General features: G+C 42.1%; 1 protein-coding gene across 1 annotated transcript in view; it reads left to right on the top strand.

Moving 5' to 3' along the window:
- LOC106868401 (putative ATP-dependent DNA helicase HFM1) overlaps positions 1–16,202 on the top strand; it is a 59,412-nt gene that overhangs the window by 25,828 nt on the left and 17,382 nt on the right. Inside the window, exons 17-27 of the mRNA XM_089346221.1 lie at positions 455–502; positions 1,189–1,235; positions 2,119–2,252; positions 3,702–3,749; positions 5,570–5,653; positions 7,191–7,282; positions 8,969–9,075; positions 11,206–11,253; positions 12,372–12,469; positions 14,857–14,985; positions 15,890–15,975. Coding sequence (XP_089202347.1) covers positions 455–502; positions 1,189–1,235; positions 2,119–2,252; positions 3,702–3,749; positions 5,570–5,653; positions 7,191–7,282; positions 8,969–9,075; positions 11,206–11,253; positions 12,372–12,469; positions 14,857–14,985; positions 15,890–15,975 — 921 coding nt within the window. The remainder of the gene's footprint in view (positions 1–454; positions 503–1,188; positions 1,236–2,118; positions 2,253–3,701; positions 3,750–5,569; positions 5,654–7,190; positions 7,283–8,968; positions 9,076–11,205; positions 11,254–12,371; positions 12,470–14,856; positions 14,986–15,889; positions 15,976–16,202) is intronic.

The raw sequence follows: 16,202 nt of genomic DNA, 5'->3' as shown, positions 1-16,202 counted from the left end.
CGTGTATATATGTATGTGTGTGTAGGCAATTAGATATATTAATATGGCACTTGTGCCTGTGACATGTGTAAGGATTTTCGAGCGAGATCGTTGCCAGTGCTCCTGGACTGGCTCTTGTGCGGGTGGCACATAAAATACACCATTTTGAGCGTGGCCGTTGCCAGTACCATCTGACTGACCTCTGTATAGGTGACACGTAAAAGCACCCACTACACTCTCTGAGCGGTTGGCATTAGGAAGGGCATCCAGCTGTAGAAACTCTGCCAAATCAGATTGGAGCCTGGTGTAGCCATCTGGTTTCACCAGTCCTCAGTCAAATCGTCCAACCCATGCTAGCATGGAAAGCGGACGTTAAACAATGATGATGATTAAATATAATAGTTAGGGTATGAAATACAAAATATGTATGTATGTATACATGCTAAAGGTTTTAATTAATGCGTTTTACTTTCAGTTTGACACCAGTGCTACAGCTGTGATATTGACCAAGATGAGTAATAAGGTAAGCTATTTATTATATCACAACTACAACTGTCTCTCCATTGGTTATGGCAACGAAGGTTCCAATTGATCTGATCGACAAAGCAACCTGCTTGTCAAATTAGCATGCAAGTGGCTGAGCACTCCACAGACACATATATTCTTAATGTAGTTCTCAGGGAATGGAGGCGCAATGGCCCAGTGGTTAGGGCAGCGGACTCGCGGTCGTAGGATCGCGGTTTCGATTCCCAGACCGGGCGTTGTGAGTGTTTATTGAACGAAAACACCTAAAGCTCCACGAGGCTCCGGCAGGGGATGGTGGCGAACCCTGCTGTACTCTTTCACCACAACTTTCTCTCACTCTTTCTTCCTGTTTCTGTTGTGCCTGTAATTCAAAGGGTCAGCCTTGTCACACTGTGTCATGCTGAATATCCCTGAGAACTACGTTAAGGGTACACGTGTCTGTGGAGTGCTCAGTCACTTGCACGTTAATTTCACGAGCAGGCTGTTCCGTTGATCGGATAAACTGGAACTGGGAATCAAGACCGCGATCCTATGACCGTGAGTCCACTGCCCTAACTACTGGGCCATTGCACCTCCATACATTTGATAATAGGTTTGCTGGATCAGGACTCACCTGGGTTTAAAAACAACAGGTTCTTAATAAACTTTTTCTTTCCTTTCATTCTATTTTTCCTTTGTTTCCAGAGCAAATATGAAAATTTGGTAAATGGTATGCAAGTTATTGAGAGCAGGTCAGTCTATTGGACACATCACATACTACATGCTTCTTGCCTTGTTTTAAAATACACATTTTAATTCGCATAACACAAAAATTGCCTTATTTTATCACGCCTTACCTCACATAGCACACACTTTGTCTCACCTAACACACATCCTGCCTTATTTTAAAATGCTCCTTACGTCATGCAAACACCCTTATGACATGCACCTCCTTGCCAAATACACATTTCCATACACCCATCGCACAGCAGACCAACACACCCTGACCTCACTTACCTGACCACTAGCATGTTAACCAACTGACTACTACTTCAATTACTGCTGCTGCTACTACTACTACTACTACTACTACTACTACCATCACTTCACTATACTACTACTACAACCACCACAACATCCATCACCACCACCACCACCACCACTACTACTACTACTACTACTACTACTACCATCACTACACTACTACTACAACCACCACAACATCCACCACAACCACCACCACCACTACTACTACCCTCCTTACTACTACTACTACTTCTACTACTACTACTACTACTACTACTACTACTACTACTACTACCACCACCACAACCACCATCACCACCACTACTACTACTACTACCACCACCACAACAACCACCACCCCTACTACTACCCTCCTTACTACTACTACTACTACTACTACTACTACTACTACTACCACCACCACAACCACCATCACCACCACTACTACTACTACTACCACCACCACAACAACCACCACCCCTACTACTACCCTCCTTACTACTACTACTACTACTACTACTACCACCACAACATCCACCACAACCACCACCCCTACTACTACCCTCCTTACTACTACTACTACTACTACTACTACTACTACTACTGCAGCTTGCACAAGGATCTAATAGAACATCTGAATGCAGAGATCTTCCTCAACACAATTACTGATATCAATGTTGCTGTGGAATGGATCAAACACACTTTCCTCTACATCAGGGTACGCAAGAACCCTAAACACTACGGTGAGTTTGGCCAACTTCTATATTAATCCTGGGACCCCATCCCATCCTGCAGCACAATTAATTTGGTTTATTGCTTCCTTCATTCGTTTTTTATTGGGTCCATGTTCACAGGCACAGGTGCGGCTGTGCGGTAGGATGTGAGCTTCCTGATCACATGGTTTTGGTTCAGTCCCTCTTTATGGTGCGCTGAGCAAGTGTCTTCTACTGTAGCCCTGGGACAATATAGGTCTTGTGAGTGAATTTAGTACACAGAAACTGAAAGAAGCCCATTGTATCTATCTATCTGTATGTCAATTTATCCGTCTATCTGTGTATCTATCTTATTTCTTTATTGCCCACAGGGGGGCTAAACATAGAGGGGGACAAACAAGGACAGACAAAGGGATTAAGTTGTTTACATCGACCCAGTGCGTAACTGGTACTTAATTTATTGACCCCGAAAGGATGAAAGGCAAAGTCGACCTCGGCGGAATTTGAACTCAGAACGTAACGGCAGACGAAATACCGCTAAGCATTTCGCCTGGTGTGCTAACGTTTCTGCCAGCTCGCCGGCTTGTATATCTATCTTTCCATCTATCTGCTAGTCTGTCTATCTCTTTGTGTATCTATCTATCCATATATATATATATATATATATATATATATATATATATATATATATATAAAATTAAATGTATTTATTCTATCCTAATAAATAATAATTCTGATAGAATAAATGGGTTAATAGAAACCAAGGTAGCAAAGATCACAAAATAGCTGTGGTGTAATTCCTGTTGGTGAGGCAGAAACTCCTTGATATTTTGGGTATTTGAGTATATTTAAAAATTTGAAGAATGGAGAAAACGCATGTTATAACATGCGTTTTCTCCATTCCTTAAATCTTTTTATATATATATATATATATATATGCATACATACACACACATGCACACATACCTGATGGGTTTCTTCCAGTTTCCATTTACCAAGTCCACTCAGAAGGCTTTGGTTGGCTCAAGGCTATAGTAGATAACACTTGCCCAAGGTGCCACACATTGGAACTGAACACGGAACCATGCAGCTGTGAAGCAAACTTCTTACCACACAGCCATTTGCATGCTAACTCCATGAGCAGGCTGTCCCGTCGATCATATCAACTGGAAACTTCGTCATTTGTAACTGATGGAGTGCCAGTATATAACTGTAAGGTGGGTGAGCTGACAGAATTGATAGAAAGCCAAACAAAATGCTGCTTAGCATTCTGTCTGTCTTTACGTTCTGGGTTCAAATTCTGCTGAGGTCGACTCTGCTTTTCGGGATTTCAGGATTGATAAAATAAGTCATCACTCGAGCACTGTGATCAATGTGATTGACCTACACCCTCCCGCAAAATTGCTAACCTTGTGCCAAAATTTGGAATCAATATTATTATTATTATTATTATTATTATTATTATTATTACTATTACAGGCATATCTGATAAAATGACCAATGCACAAATGGAGAAATATCTACAAGGTAAGAATATATTCTGAGGTGGATTGAATACATCAATAGAGATTTACATCTCTGTGTGGGTCAGTTGTACTTGTTGCCCTGATCATATCACTCTCTATCTCTCTCTCTCTTTCTCTCTCTCTCTCTCTCTCTCTCTCTCTCTCTCTCTCTCTCTCTATATATATATATATATATATATATATATATATATATATATATATATATATATATAGTGGTAAGTAGCTTGCTTACCAACCACATGGTCCCGGGTTCAGTCCCACTGCGTGGCATCTTGGGCAAGTGTCTTCTACTATAGCCTTGGGCCGACCAAAGCCTTGTGAGTGGATTTGGTAGACGGAAACTGAAAGAAGCCCGTTGTATATATGTATATATATATATATATATGTATGTGTTTGTGTGTCTGTGTTTGTCCCCCCAACATCGCTTGACAATAAGGCAAGAAACTTAGCGGTTCGACAATAGAGACCGATAGAATAAGTACTAGGCTTCTAAAGAATAAGTCCTGGGGTTGATTTGCTCGACTAAAGGCGGTGCTCCAGCATGGCCACAGTCAAAAGACTGAAACAAGTAAAAGAGTATATATATATATATATATATATATATATATATATCTTTCACCCTCTTACCACTCACTTCCTTCCTCTGTCTCCTTCCCTATTTCTTAGCACACATACACACATACAAACACTCATCCCCCTCCTCCCCTTTCCTCGGAACTTTCCAGGAAGTAATTCTTCACACCCCTCCTCGGAACTATTTGGGATGTCATGTTCATGTGGTATTTTTACAAAGTGTAACTGCAATAAAATGTCATTCCGTATTTCTCACAATTTTCCTATTGTGGAGTTTAGTTTTTCCTTTGTCTGGGACAAAAAAAAAATAAATAAATACTCTATAAGTTCATGTTGCTAAATTGTCAATGAAATGCAGGCAACTGACCGGATGGATTCTTAGGACTTTTCGAACAAGAGATCAGGAAACCATGATGGTGATCCGGAGGACACTTGTTCTAAGCCACTTTGACTATTGCTCTCCACTTGCATGAACTGACGAAACACTTGAAGATAAAAATCACTGGTGGGCCAAACAGCGAATAGTCGAACTGGAGTATTGCAGTGCAGGAGTGAATCCAGAAATTTCTGGTGGTTAGTGGATCTGAGGTCCGATTCATTGCAATTGATCAATGAAATGACAGAGATATTGAAAAAAGTTAATGTTTATATTGAACGCTTCAAGGGTTGTTTGTTGCTGGTACAAAAATATACTTTCTATCATTTACATATTTAAACAAAACAGTCAAATTTGAAAAAGTTTCTTGGTTGGTGGTGATGGTAGTGGGGCATCCCCCCTATCCTCCCCCCCCCCTCTGAATCCATCCCTGTCATAGTGTAGTTTTAGTATTACAGTAGGTACATAATGGTTAGGCATGAACTTCAGATTATAGTCTTAAAAGTAAGGCTGAAATTCTTCAGGTGTAGAAAATCCAGGTGTTATAGCAGTAAAACCATTGTGTGGGTTTGGGGAGGAGTAAAATATAATTCACCACCTGAAACCGGTGTTGGTGTGTTTATGTCCTTGTATATTAGTGGTTCAGCAAAAGAAACTGAGTAAGTACCAGTTTTCACAAAATAATTACTGGGGGGGTCAATTCATCCAACTAAAAGTTCCTGAAGGTGGTGCCCCAGCATGGCCACAGTCTAATGATTGTAGCAAGTAAAACATAGAAGATATGCACATAGACACAGATAATGTACTCACACACACATTTACATGCTAATCTGTGTGTACTCACTTGTTAAATTTGAACTCTTGTTTTTCAGATTTGTGCCTACAGAATCTGAACCACTTGGCTAGTGTGGCCCTTATTGTCTTGGATGAAGATACCTTTGACATTAAACCAACCGGTAAGCTAAACAATAAAAAGGAGCTTCTACACAGTCACTGAGTCTGCAAGAAACAGCAGCCGGATCATCATCGTTTAATATCCGCTTTCCATGCTGGCATGAGTGGAGGCGCAATGGTCCAGTGGTTAGGGCAGCGGACTCGCGGTCACAGGATCGCGGTTTCGATTCCCAGACCGGGCGTTGTGAGTGTTTATTGAGCGAAAACACCTAAAGCTCCACGAGGCTCCGGCAGGGGTATGGTGGCGAACCCTGCTGTACTCTTCCACCACAACTTTCTCTCACTCTTACTTCCTGTTTCTGTTGTGCCTGTAATTCAAAGGGTCAGCCTTGTCACACTCTGTGTCACGCTGAATATCCCCCCCCTCCGAACTACATTAAGGGTACATGTGTCTGTGGAGTGCTCAGCCACTTGCACGTTAATTTCACGAGCAGCAGGCTGTTCCGTTGATCGGATCAACTGGAAACCCTCGACGTCGGAAGCGACGGAGTGCCAACTAAAACTAACTAAAATGCTGGCATGAGTTGAACGGTTTGACTGAGGACTGGTGAGCCAGAAGCTGGACCCAACTGAGGGACCAGCTATCCAAATTGACAGTAGCTTAGTAGATAAAGCAATTAAGGATATGAAGAAAAGGAAGGCCCCCCCCCCCACCTGGCTCATCAGGTATTTCTGCTGAGATGTTTAAAATATCTAGCAGAGTAGGATGAGTGTGGTGGTGGTGATGATGATGACGGAGATGATGATGTGGTTATGGTGATGATGACAATGATGATGAAGGTGGGTGTCATGGTATGGCTTGTGCTAATGATGAGGATATATTTTTACTTTGCGTTTTTTCCTATGTTATTTTGTCTTAATTAACTGACCCAGTCCCTTAAATCAGGGGTTTTCAAACTGTGGTCCTCGGACCACAGGGGGTCCGCAAGGACAAGACAGGGGGTCCGTGGACAGCAAATACTTTTTATGGGCAATTTGATTTTATATATGGTTTTTAATCGAAATCTTTTAATTGACAATAAACCTATTTGTTAAATACTGTTAAATAAATAAATGTAAAAATATATGTTATTTTAAGCAAATATTTATGTATAAATTTCATAAGCGTTTATAAGGGTAAAGCCTGAAATATAAAGGGGTCCGCAAGTCAAAAAGTTTGAAAACCCCTGATCTAAGAGATACCGCCATGCTGAAAATAGCAGCCAAATCTTGACTCTAAACCAGGGGTTTTCAAACTGTGGTCCGCAAGGACAAGACAGGGGGGCGTGGACAGCAAATACTTTTTATGGGCAATTTGATTTTATATATGGTTTTTAATCGAAATCTTTTAATTGACAATAAACCTATTCTGTTAAATACTGTTAAATAAATAAATGTAAAAATATATGTTATTTTAAGCAAATATTTATGTATAAATTTCATAAGCGTTTATAAGGGTATAAAGCCTGAAATATAAAGGGGTCCGCAAGTCAAAAAGTTTGAAAACCCCTGCCTTAAATGACTATGAATGACCTTGTTTTTTAATTTTGATCCTCTCAGATATGGGACGACTGATGGCCAGATACTGCATAGCATTTGCCACAATGAAAAGTTTTGCTAAATTAACTGGATCAGAAGGTTTAAGTGAACAGGTAAAAATAATAATAATAATAATAATAATAATAATGATGATAATAATAATAGTAATGGTTACAGATTTATGGCTCACGGCCAGCAGTTTCAGGGGAGTGGGTAAATTGATTACATCTACCCCAGTCCTCAAACGGTACCTATTTTATTCAACCCTGAAACGATGAAAGACAAAGCCGACCTCAGTGGAATTTGAACTCAGAACGTTAAGACAGAGGAAATCCTACTAAGCATTTTTCCTGGTGTGCTATCAATTTGGCCAGTTTGCTACCTTGAATAATAATAATAATAATGATGGTGGTGGTGGTGGTGGTGATGATGGTGGTGGTGATGATGGTGATGATGATGATGATGATGATGATGGTGGTGGTGGTGGTGGTGATGATGATGATGAGGAGGAGGAGGAGGAGACATGTATGTGGTAAGAAGCTCACTTCTCAAACACATGGTTCCAGGTTCAGACCCACTGCATGGCACTTTGAGCAAGTATCTTCTAATACAGCCTTGGGCCATGAGGTGGATTTGGTAGAGGGAAACTAAAAGAAACCCACCGTACGTATATATATGTATGTGTGCGTTAGTGTCTGTTTGTCCCACACCACTGCTCAGCAACTGGTGCTGGTGTGTTTATGTCCCTGTAACTTAGCAGTTCAGCAAAAGAAACCTATAAAATAAATACTAGGCTTACAAAAATAAGTCCAGGAGTAAATTTGCTTGATGAAAACCTTTCTAGGTGGTGTCCCAGCATGGCTGCAGTCAAAATAACTGAGACGAGTAAAAGATAATAATAATAATGATAATAATAATGGTGCAGCCTTCCAGTATGCTAGCCCAGTCAAACTGTCCAATTCATGCCAGCATGGAAAAAGGATGTTAAATGATGATGATGTCTATAAAAGATCTCTCAAGGCTAATAACATTGTATTCCGTGTTCTAATAAGACATCTATGTTAAGTTGGATACAAAGATAGCCTTTTGGTACTAATACTGCTTCTGTCCCCAATAATTAATGTGAGTGTGTGTGTGTGTGTTTGTATGTATGTATATATACAACAGGCTTCCACACAGTTTCTGTCAACCAAATTCATTCACAAGGTATAGACTAGTCTAGGCATAAAGTGGAAGACGTTTGCCCAAGGTGCCATGCAGTGAGACTGAACTTGAAACCACATCTTTTTTTTTTTTTACTCTTTTTTACTTGTTTCAGTCATTTGACTGTGGCCATGCTGGAGCACCGCCTTTTAGTCGAGCAAATCGACCCCAGGACTTATTCTTTGTAAGCCTAGTACTTATTCTATCGGTCTCTTTTTTGCCGAGACCGCTAAGTTACGGGGACGTAAACACACCAGCATCGGTTGTCAAGCGATGTTGTGGGGACAAACATATACACACACATACATATATAGATACATATATACGACGGGCTTCTTTCAGTTTCCGTCTACGAAATCCACTTAAAAAGGCTTTGGTCGGCCCGAGGCTGTAGTAGAAGACACTTGCCCAAGGTGCCACGCAGTGGGACTGAACCCGGAACCATGTGGTTGGTAAGCAAGCTACTTACCACACAGCCACTCCTGCGCCACATGGTTGCAAAGTGAGCTTTTTAACCACACAGCCATGCTTGTACCTATACCCTTACTTTTTTTCTTCTTTTTTTCTGATTTGCTTTTGTTTGTTGTTTTTTCCAGTTGGATATTTTATCTAGAAGTTATGAATTTAGTGATATTCAGATCCGAACTAATGAAAAGAAAACGCTTAATTCTTTAAACAAAAGCAAGACTAGCCCAACAATAAGGTAAATAAACTACAAATGAAATAAAACTAAAATTATTAGAATTATTAAGAAAAAAAATCAGTAATTACTTTTGTTTAGTAATTAATGAAATTTTAGTATGTTGTGTGAAAGAAGAAAAGTTGTAAATCTAGTTGAGTTAACGGTTCCTCATGAAGATAATATGGACGCCGCGCGGGCTCGAAAGATGGACCGTTATGGAAACCTCCTCGAGAAATGTGAAGATGCAGGCTGGAAAGCGGAGCATTTTCCAATCGAAGTCGGATGTAGAGGATTTGTTGGACACAGTGTGAAACGACTGCTGTTATCGTTAGGCCTAACTCATCGGAAGGTAAATACCACCATTACCGATATCCAAACTACAGTGGAGAAGGCTAGCCACTGGATTTGGTTAAAAAGAGACGATGAGCGATGGCTAGAGAAAGATTGAGCTTTGTTTAATAACCAGTTGATCTAGCAAGCGGGGCCTCATATCAGTGAGGGGAGCCGGTGCGCATTGATGCCGTCGAGAGGTAGGCCCCGAAACGGCGCGCATTCTCTCCTGATGACCCCATACACTTGCTGGCTTCCGGTATGCGGAATTCTTGACTGGTAGCACTTGCATGTGCAAGTTGTTTGCAAGACACATTAGTCCGTCTTCGAACTCTATAGAGACACAGTTCATTAGTATACCTTGACAATCTTGCTGAAAATAGGTACATTGTGGAGGCACAGTTCACTATTGTATCCAGTCCACTTAGTTTTAAACAGGTACGGCTCCTTGGGTATGACTCCTTCATGTATCATCTGATTGACTATATAGGTGACTTGGCAAGCCAAGTGAGACCTAAATCAAAGGCCTCAGGCAGCCCACTTATACGTACCTTCCTTCATTGGACACTAAACTCCGCTTGCGAAGACCTGTTGAGGCAAGTGAAATCGAAATCAAATTAAATTAGACGACTGACAACCCATGCCAACGTCGTCTCCTTCATTGGAAATAAAACTCGGCTTGCGAAGACCTATTGTTGGGGCAAGCGAAAGCGGAACCATCAATGGCAATAAAGGGACTTTGACAAACTGGAATAAGTACTACAAAGAATAAGTCCTGGGGTCGATTTACTCGACTAAAGGCGGTGCTCCAGCATGGCCACAGTCAAATGACTGAAACAAGTAAAAGAGTAACTGATTGATGTGTGCATGCATGTGTGTGTGTGTGTGTGTGCATGTGCACACATATATAATTGTGTGTGTGTGTGTGTGTGTGTGTATATATATATATATATACATATATATATAATGAATGGATAGGGATAAAGTATCCAGGCAGGTACCGTACCAGGACTCACTTATTATCCAGGTTATGGTTAACTGCATCAAGTTGTAAGGAGCACCTTAGTTGTAAGGAGCACCTTAGTTGTAAGGTGAGCAATCCCATTGTAATTCGTTTAATGGGTAAATCCTGGATTTGCTTTGCTGGATTATAAATATTTTACCATAGGCGCAGGAGTGGCTGTGTGGTAAGTAGCTTGCTTACCAACCACATGGTTCCGGGTTCAGTCCCACTGCGTGGCACCTTGGGCAAGTGTCTTCTACTATAGCCTCGGGCCGACCAAAGCCTTGTGAGTGGACTTGGTAGACGGAAACTGAAAGAAGCCCGTCGTATATATGTATATATATATATATGTATGTGTGTTTGTGTGTCTGTGTTTGTCCCCCCACCATCGCTTGACAACCGATGCTGGTGTGTTTACGTCCCCGTAACTAAGCAGTTCGGCAAAAGACACCGATAGAATAAGTACTAGGCTTACAAAGAATAAGTCCTGGGGTCGATTTCCTTGACTAAAGGCGGTGCTCCAGCATGGCCGCAGTCAAATGACTGAAACAAGTAAAAGAGTAAAAGAGTAAGTGTTTATATCCAAGACAATTTTAATGAATACAAAGATTAGTACATCTGCAGTTTGTTTTTTGTTTTTTTTTGCTACAGTTAATTATCCAACATATTTTATTTAAATGTGTCCAATGCACGTTTCTGCTGCATAGATATTCTAGCAGCTGTGTTTTTTGCATCCAGTTTCCTTTGACTGGTTATTAGTCTAATCCAGTTTATTCATGGTCCATCCACTGACAGTATATTCTCTCTTTTTCTCACAGGTTCCCTTTCAGTGGTAAAATCAAAACTAAAGAATCGAAAATCAACTGGTAATCTAATTCTTGTACTTGGTTTGCAAGATTCTCAGTGTGAACTCGTCTGTTGGAACAAATTTTGATGTGTCTTGGGAGGGTCGTTTTGCTAATCATAAGAAACACACACACATTGGTTCTGTTTCACTTCTTTTATTATTATTTGTCATTTGGTTACTTTTGTGTTTGGTTTTCAAGATTCTTTATGTGAACTCGTGTGTTGGAACAGATTTTGTTGTATCATGGGAAGGTCATTATACTCATAGTAATAAACACATGCACTGGTTCTGTTTCACTTCTTTTATTATTATAAGTCAATTGGTTACATATTTAACCAACCAACTAATCAATTGTTTGGCTAATTATTCAGTTAATCAGTTAAGTTTGTCAAAGTCGTTTCATTGCTAATTTCGACATTTTCAATGAACCCCAAAAAGTGACCGGGAGTAGAAAAAGCATGTCATTGAAGAGATTGTGAATGGCAATAAAAGGACTTTGACAAACATGACTGATTGATGGATTAACTGAATGATTAATCAAACAATTGATTATTTGGTTGGTTAAATAGCTTATGAATTAATGAATAATAGTAAAGAAGTGAAATTGAACCAATGTGTGTGTTTATTATTGATACAATAACTCTTCCAAAATGCAACAAAAATTGGTAATTATTGCTGTTTTTATCAATTACATTAATATTACAATAAAACTGTGTGGTCTCTGTGACTGGAGATATCTGTATAAAACAGGTATATAGTGTATCTCGGACTACATTATATAATTTGTCCTGTTTGCTTCATAATCCTCATCACATTAGTTGATTGTAAGATTGCATTGAGTGAGCATCTTTAACCTTTTCTCTAAGACAACATACTCAATAGTGGCTGTATTTTGGTCCCTAATTTCTGCTTCCTTTTCAATTTCTCCTCTGGTTTTATCCAGGTCTTTCTTAACTGTATTCTGACACCTAGTTTCTTCCCTTCTTAAAATTTCTCCTCAAATTTAATGAATTTCACTCTTGGCTGTGTTATGTCCCCTAACTTCTGCTCCTTTCATAATTTCTCTTCTTTAATCTAGTTCATTTGTGGCTGCATTATCATTCCTAACTTGTACTCCTTTTAATTTTTTTCTTCTAGTTTAATCCAGGCTACACTTGGTTGCATTCTGGTCCCTGACTTCTCCTTACTCCAAGACATCAACAAGATTTTTCGTTCTGGACAGCGCCTCACTCGCTGTAAGTAGCTTTATTGTGAAACTGTTTGGCTATTGGCAATTGTGGTGACGATGGCTACGCAGTGGTGGTTATACAATGATTTTGAAGGTTGTATGGTAGTGGTGATTGTGGTGGTGGTCGAGGTGCAATGGCCCAGTGGTTAGGGCAGCGGACACACGGTCATGGGATCGTGGTTTCGATTCCCAGACCGGGCGTTGTGAGTGTTTATTGAGCGAAAACACCTAAAGCTCCACGAGGCTCCGGCAGGGGATGGTGGCGAACCCTGCTGTACTCTTCCACCACAACTTTCTCTCACTCTTACTTCCTGTTTCTGTTGTACCTGTAATTCAAAGGGGCCAGCCTTGTCACACTCAGTGTCACGCTAAATATCCCCCGAGAACTAAGTTAAGGGGTACACGTGTCTGTGGAGTGCTCAGCCACTTGCACGTTAATTTCACGAGCAGGCTGTTCCGTTGATCGGATCAACTGGAACCCTCGACGTCCTAACCGACGGAGTGCCAACAACAACAATCAATCATGACAAAATGCATTTATAATTGTATTTCCTTTTATTCCTCCTACTCCTCTTTGACCCCCTCATATTCATCTTCCACTCCCTCATCCCTTCCTCATCTTCCTCCTCCTTATACCTCCTCATCTCCTCATTGTCATTTCTTTCTCCCACTTCCTTGTCATTCCTTTCTTCTTCTATTTACCTATCTCTCTCCTTCTCACGTATCACCTCTTCATCTCTCCCCGCCTCTCTCTCTCTCTCACTCTCTCTTTCTTTCTCTTTCTCTCTTCCTTTCACATCTCCACTTTTCATATCTCTTCCTCTACCATTGTTCATCTGTCTTTCTCAATGTCCAACTGTCTCTGTCGTCGTCGTTTAACGTCCGCTTTCCATGCTAGCATGGGTTGGACGATTTGACTGAGGACTGGTGAAACCAGATAGCTACACCAGGCTCCAATCTGATTTGGCAGAGTTTCTACAGCTGGATGCCTTTCCTAACGCCAACCACTCAGAGAGTGTAGTGGGTGCTTTTACGTGTCACCCGCACGAAGGCCAGTCAGGCGGTACTGGCAACGGCCATGCTCACCTCGCTCTAAAACCCCCATGTGTCACCCGCGCAAGAGCCAGCCCAGGGGCACCGGCAATGATCTCTCTCGAAGAAATTTCATGTGTCACCCGCACAAGAGCCAGTCCAGGGGCACTGGCAACGATCTCGCTCGAAAACCCTCATGTGTCACCCGCACAAGAGCCAGCCCAGGGGCACCGGCAACGATCCCGCTCAAGAGATTTCATGTGTCACCTGCACATGAGCCAGTCCAGGGGCACCGGCAACGATCCCACTCGAAAGATTTCATGTGTCGCCCGCACATGAGCCAGTCCAGGGGCACCGGCAGCGATCCCGCTCGAAAGATTTCATGTGTCGCCCGCACAAGAGCCAGTCCAGGGGCACTGGCAACGATCTTGCTCGAAATATTTCATGTGTCGCCCGCACAAGAGCCAGTCCAGGGGCACTGGCAACGATCTCACTCGAATAATTTCATGTGTCACCTGCACAAGAGCCAGTCCAGGGGCACCGGCAACGATCCCGCTCGAATAATTTCATGTGTCGCCCGCACATGAGCCAGTCCAGGGGCACCGGCAACGATCCCGCTCGAAAGATTTCATGTGTCGCCCGCACATGAGCCAGTCCAGGGGCACTGGCAACGATCTCGCTCGAATAATTTCATGTGTCGCCCACACATGAGCCAGTCCAGGGGCACTGGCAACGATCCCGCTCGAAAGATTTCATGTGTCACCCGCACATGAGCCAGTCCAGGGGCACTGGCAACGATCTCGCTCGAAAACCCTCATGTGTCGCCCGCACATGAGCCAGTCCAGGGGCACTGGCAACGATCTCACTCGAATAATTTCATGTGTCACCCGCACATGAGCCAGTCCAGGGGCACCGGCAACGATCCCGCTCGAATAATTTCATGTGTCGCCCGCACAAGAGCCAGTCCAGGGGCACCGGCAACGATCCCGCTCGAAAAAATTTCTTGTGTCGCCCGCACATGAGCCAGTCCAGAGGCACCGGCAACGGTCTGTCTGTATGTCTATCTGCCTGTCTGTTTTTCTCTGTGTTTGTCTCTGTCTCTCTGTTCATTTGTCTCCCTCTCACTCTCCCTTCCTCTCTCATCTCTCTCTTCTCCATCTCTTCCTTTCTATATCTCTCTTTCTTCCTTCTCATATTTCCTCTCTCTGTGTCTCTGTCAAATTTCTTTCTGTCTCTCCCTTCTTCTCATATCTCTACTTGCTCATCTTTCCCCTCATCTCTTTCTCTCTCTCTCTCTCTCTCTCTCTCTCTATCTCTCATCTCTTTTTCCCTGCCTCACTCCCTCATCCATTCTACCCCTAGGTCTTCAAGAGATCCTGTGGCTCAAGGATTGCCATAAATCCCTCATCAACGCCATCTACATCAACAAGTGCTTTAAAGCCCGCATCTGGGAGAACTCAAAATATGTTACCAAGCAACTGGAAGGAATAGGTATGTTATCTTTTGTCTATCATCCCCTCCACCACCCTTTCAGTTCCAATTGCAGCTAAATATCTCAAGGGTAGATGGATCGGGTTTAAATATACTGCAACAGATTGATAGTCTGCTACAAGGTCCAGTCCTTCTTGCAGTGGGGTGGCTTATGTGCCTTGGAAACCCTGAGAACTACGCCAACAGATCTCAAGCCCCTGGCAGGGCCTCCCATGATGGACAGGTCAAAGGGTAGACAGACTTGATATTGATCACCTTAGTTTGGATCATGCCGGATCATTCTGAACAGACTTGATATGGATCGCCTCTTCTCAGGGGTAAAAACGGGTTTGTGCAGGGCCAGCACCCCTACAAAGAAAAACAGCAAAGTTTACAGGAGCATCGATGATAGTTCAAAACCGAGACCTGGGAAAGGTAGGCTTTCTCTCGGGGGGGGGGGGGGGGGGGGAAACATGTGCATCAGGCCCTGGTATGGAACTTACAAGGGAAACAGAAGTGAGATTACCCATAACTCTGATAAGGGTCGTTTAAGGATGTTGAACAAAACATCCATGTTTCCAGAGGTGAATTATTTAAACCCCGAAGAATTCCTCTCAACACATGGCTATGATGCCCCCCCCCACCACCACTATTTCTGCTCATGATCAGAGATGCACATATCGTCAGTCAATAAGGAACATGCTCAATGGCTAAGGTCAAACAGCTGACAAGTAAATCTGTGGTATTAAGCAGAATATTTGCTGTAACTCATCTTTTATACCAAGACAAAATGTGCCCATGATAACATTTCCAATCAATTTAAGATCAGAAGCCATGGGAGCCATTGCTTGGTATCACACCAGGGTATTTATTAATATAATTATTGTTGTTGAGGATGATGGTGTTATATTTGTCTTTCTGATAGGTCAGTCTCTTTCAAATGCCTTGGTAAATGCTGGAATAGTCAACTTCGACAAAGTCAGTGAAGCAAATCCCAGAGAACTGGAATTGGTAAGTAACATTTTGGTGGTTGTTTAACCCCAGGTCAGCTCTGCTCCAGCAGACCTATGATCAGATGCGTTCCAGCTATATCCATCTTGTCTTTTGTATTCAGATACAGTGTACCTAGGACTACATTATCTAATGTGTCCTTCCTTATTGCTTGACCCAAGGTCAGCTGTGATCCAGTAGACCCGTATATTACTCTTTTACTACTTGTTTCAGTCATTTGACTGTGG

The sequence above is a fragment of the Octopus bimaculoides genome, chromosome 30, assembly GCF_046866305.1.
Source record: "Octopus bimaculoides isolate indiv1 chromosome 30, ASM4686630v1, whole genome shotgun sequence".
Classification (NCBI taxonomy): domain Eukaryota; kingdom Metazoa; phylum Mollusca; class Cephalopoda; order Octopoda; family Octopodidae; genus Octopus; species Octopus bimaculoides.
The sequence above is the reverse complement of the archived record's forward strand: the minus strand, read 5'-3'. Positions and strand labels throughout refer to the sequence as shown.